The 4418-nt window shown below is 47.1% G+C and overlaps 1 protein-coding gene across 3 annotated transcripts in view; it reads left to right on the top strand.

Annotated features, from left to right (window-relative positions):
* Nucleotides 1–4418, top strand: part of LOC102302880 (GRAM domain-containing protein 2A) — a 24055-nt gene that overhangs the window by 12167 nt on the left and 7470 nt on the right. Inside the window, exon 1 of one of the 3 annotated variants that reach the window (XM_042226655.1) lies at nt 2095–2733. The exons of the other annotated variants lie outside the window; for them this stretch is intronic. Within the exon in view, the coding sequence (XP_042082589.1) occupies nt 2711–2733 (23 nt within the window). The 5' untranslated portion in view covers nt 2095–2710. Of the gene's footprint in view, nt 1–2094; nt 2734–4418 lie in introns of those variants that run through there. 3 annotated transcript variants of the gene reach the window in all.

Below are 4418 nucleotides of genomic sequence, written 5' to 3'. Positions count from 1 at the left end.
TGCACCACGTGCAATCAGCTCACGTTTCCTGGCAGCAGAGAAAGCCTGAGAGGCCAAACGGGAGGAAAACCCCAGGAACACTCAAAGGCTGCGTTCACTCTGCAGGTCTTGATGCTCAATTCAGATTTTTTGATCAAATCCGATTTTTTTTGTCTGCTCGTTCACACTACAAATAAAATGCGACAGCAAACGCGCTCTAGTGTGAACGCTCAAAGCGCCGCATGCGCAAAAGAAGCCGTCACACACAACGCGCTCAGTTCAGACCCAGAGCAACAGTATGTTTGACTGATGGCCTTAATATAAAGACTTCGGACTTTATATTTCCCAATTTTTGCTTTAAGTTATTTTGTTATTTACATAATAATGTAAATAACCTAATAATGATCCTTATTGCTGCTTCAGAGGATAGCTGCAGATTATACAGAACAAAGAAAATGTTCACGTTTCTCCAACGTTGTCTTCTCAGCAGTTTCACTGGATGGACAGGAAGCATTCGCGATGTTGGGCGCTGATAATTAGCGTCTGTCTTGTGTCAGTGACGTAAAAGACGGATTTAATGCGACGTGACCATCAAACAGCAGTCGCTTTCTGAAACATCAGATATGTATCCGATTCAGCACCACATACCAAAGTGACCCACATCGGATTTGTTCACACTGTCACACCATGATCGGATATGAGTCGCACAGGGTCAAAGAAGTCGGATTTGATGCGCTTTCGCCTGCAGTGTGACGCAGCCTAAGATTCACTGAAGCTTTCAGACTAACGATCGTCCCTGATATAGATATAAATATGAAGATGATTGTATCTCCGGCCCTGAGGTGCCTCTTCATGTTAAACATGACCAGAGTTCGTAACGATGAGCCTGCAGTTTGTGCAGTAATCCTGCAGGCCGCTTGAACACTCAGTTTGTCAGTTTTTTCTGCACTACGATCTCTGTGATGTCAGAGAGGGTGTGGTTGTTACCGGAACCACCAGTAAACAGAAACAGCTGGAGGAACAGTTTGCAGCTCCGTCACTCGATCAGGTATAAAAAAAACATCTTAGAGAGAGAGAGTTTCACCAATATGCCAAAAACTGGGATGACCAGAAGTCGGCGTGGCGTCCACACCTGCAGGTTAAAGCTCCACGCAGAGAAGAGGCCAGATGTGATGACGGAGGCGAAACAGCACCGTCTCGGGGGACGACCGTGGCTCAGGGGATTGGGAAGCTCATCTGTAACAGGAAGGTTGTCAGTTCGATCCCCCTGCTCTCTGTCCTGGTCGTTGTGTCCTTGGGCAAGACACTTTACCCTACCGCCTACTAGAGATGGACCGGTCCGATATTACGTATCGGTATCGGTCCGATACTGACCTAAATTACTGGATCAGATATCGGAGAGAAATAAAAAATGTAATCCGATCCATTAAATATCAAAAAAGCACCTCACAGAACTTGCGACACGGCGTAACTCGGCTCATAACCGTAGCACGTCGCAGCAGTGTGGTCACGTGATCGAGCGGCTGTGGCGTGCCCTGTGGTCTGGTTGAGTATTTGTAGCCTCGCTACCAAACCAGCATTTCATCAACAGATATATGGAGCGACTGCCTCTCCTGCTGCTACTTCAATCATGAAACTGATCAATGATCAGCTGATCGTCTCTCTTCTTTGTTTTTGGCTCACTTTGTGCCAGAAAGAGGAAACCAGCGGCTGAACAGCAGCAGCACGTTTAAGCTTGATCAGCTGTTGTTAGAATGTATTTAATATTACTTTCTACACCAGGATCTTTTTCTACAGCTGACGGTTGTAACTGTGCAGGGGCGGAGCTAGCAAAGTGTAGCCAGGGGGGCCGATAGGGCATGACAGGGAAAAGGGGCACAAAGACATACTTTTCTTTCTTATTCTCATTTAAAATGTCGAGCTTTTAATAAATAATTATCTGACTCTTACACCCAAAGTTTTAATCTGATGTAAAATGTATAGAAGTCCATCACTGTATATAGTAACTGTTAAGTCTAATATAACCTAGTAAGCTGTAGTACTTTTTCCTTTGGGAACCATCTGTGCAGTCTGCAGTTCTGTTGAAGGAAGATGTTGAATCTATTTAATTATTCTTGAAACATAATTTATTTCTGTGCATTTTTTTTCACGCTGCATCAAATTAAGGTTGATTACGTCGATTAAGCATCATGAGGTGGGGGCTGGTTCATTTTTGAGGGAATCTAAAAGTGTGTCGACTAAACCCGGCTTGGCACCTGAACAACAATTTTCTAATCTGTTGTGCGGCGTGAACACGTCCTCCTTTCTCTGCCCCACTTTCCCTGCACGCTCCAACAGTTTGCACAGTTACTTCTTTTATGGTGTTTTCAGTGGGAGAGGGAAGCGTGCCAGTCGGCCTCGGAGCTGCAGTGGCCGATGGGAGTCGTTAATAACGCTCATCAGCATCGCTCGCGGTCAGACCTCCTCCTCAGCTCCTCATTTGTTTTCCTCTTTGCATAAACCTCACATGGATTCACCCTTTCCTGCCCACAGTGCATTTACATGAGCAGGAAACCTGACACGAGGTGTGTGATCAAACTGCAGAGCCTGAGCTGTGTGTCAGAAGGTGGATTAACACCTCGGCTCAGCTCTCCACGCTGATGTTTCCTCACTCTTCATGTTTTTCACGTGACCGGTCAGACGTTTCTTTCCTCACGCCGCCGTCAGCAGCCGAGCAGGAGTTTATGAAAACATGGGAGACGACAGACGCGACAGGTAGAGACAGACGCTCGGCTCTGGGTCGGAGAAAAACTTCCTCCCATCAATTTGAATCAGAAATTTTTAAACTATGTGAATTTTCGTAGTTTTCCCAGAAGTCAGTCGTTGGTGTGGCGACGATGATTTTTAATGATTTGTCTGTGATTTCTCTCTGAAATCAGCCGCAGACCTCGTGTTTGTTCAGTTAGTTTGGGATCGAGGATGAAAATCAGCTGAAACTCTCCTGTTTGCATAAAATGACTGAAGAGGATCATTAATGACGTTAGAGCGTCTGCAGACGTCTGTCAGACACGAGGGACGCGGTGGGTTTGAAACGGTGAGGTGACCTGAGGGTCAGCTGTGTCGCTTCCATCATCTTCTGCTGCTTCTGATCAGCCGAACATCTGTGACCTCCAGAGTGTTTGCAGGTGCTCGGGTCAATCCTTCTTTAACTCAGAAACAAGCTGTTTTAGCTCCTCCCCCTTTAAGTCAAGTTTGTTCTGATTGGCTGCCCCTCACAGATAGCGTTAAAGGCCTTGTTTCTGACAGAGGAGCTGAAGCTGCACAGAACGTGGCGATGGCTCCTCACGAGCCTCAGCCGGGCTCGCATGAGTAAAAGCTGCACTGCTGCAGCTCACGGAAACATGCAATGAGCAAAACGTGACCAGCGTCACCATCCGGCGCTGTCGAGGCCTCGGAGGGTCACACGGGGCCGGTCAGGTGTGTTGTCTGTGTCTGTAGATGGTGGAGGCCACAGTCAGCTGTGAGTGGTTCACTGTGGAGATAATTATTCTGCTGCTGGACACCAATTAGAGTCCTTTGTTCTCTCTGTACAAATAACTGTGTGTGTGTGTGTGTGTGTGTGTGTGTGTGTGTGTGTGTGTGTGTGTGTGTGTGTGTGTGTGTGTGTGTGTGAAGCACCGTCCTGCAGTTAGAACAGGAGGCTGCAGGAGGGAAACCTCACCACTGTACTCTGTGCATGAATCAGCTTCCAGACTGTGAGCAGTTCTTGAGCCGAGCGCTGGCGCGCTCTTTGGCCGGGAGGTTAAACCTCCGTGTGTGTTGCACCGTGATGACACGTCGTGCTGTGATGTGTCATGAGAGCTTTGAATTTACTGTCCATTCATGTCTGTTTGGATGAGAGACGCCTCTCCCTGAAGAAGCTCACAGACACAGTACAGTAGTTTTCCAGGATTCCTGGTTTCTGCACAGAGATTATCCCAGATAGCACAAAATCACTACGTGGAAACTTAGTTAATGCACTCGATTAACTGATCATCAGCAGGTGAGAGCACCTCAGTGGAAGCAGAAGCTCTGGAGGTTTGCAGGAACGACGTCAGCGGTGATCTTAAGGAAGCAGCTGTTTCTCCTCGTCAAGAGTTACGAGCTCGTTTCCAAACCCTCTGAACGGGCCTCCTTCACTAATATTTGCGTGACTCTGTGTATCGTTCGTAACCATCAGTCCTGAGCAATATTATCTCCATAATGCCCCGCCCCCATTTCTCTGTGTAAGGAAACAGGTGAAGCAGAAAAACTGGTGATGATAAGCTGAGAGAGAAGCAGCTTTGCAAAGTGTTTCTACGGGAGTGACGACCGTTTAACAAATAAAGGAATAAATTAGTGCTGAATATGGTTTCCCCTCAGATAATTGATCCTGTAAGGCAGGGGAACTCCAGGCCTCAGGGGCCGGCTCCTAATTCATT

The sequence above is a fragment of the Haplochromis burtoni genome, unplaced genomic scaffold, assembly GCF_018398535.1.
Source record: "Haplochromis burtoni strain Fernald_Lab_line unplaced genomic scaffold, NCSU_Asbu1 Contig_222, whole genome shotgun sequence".
In the NCBI taxonomy this organism is placed as follows: Eukaryota; Metazoa; Chordata; class Actinopteri; order Cichliformes; family Cichlidae; genus Haplochromis; species Haplochromis burtoni.
Note: the sequence above shows the minus strand (reverse complement) of the source record. Positions and strands in the feature narration are given on the sequence as shown.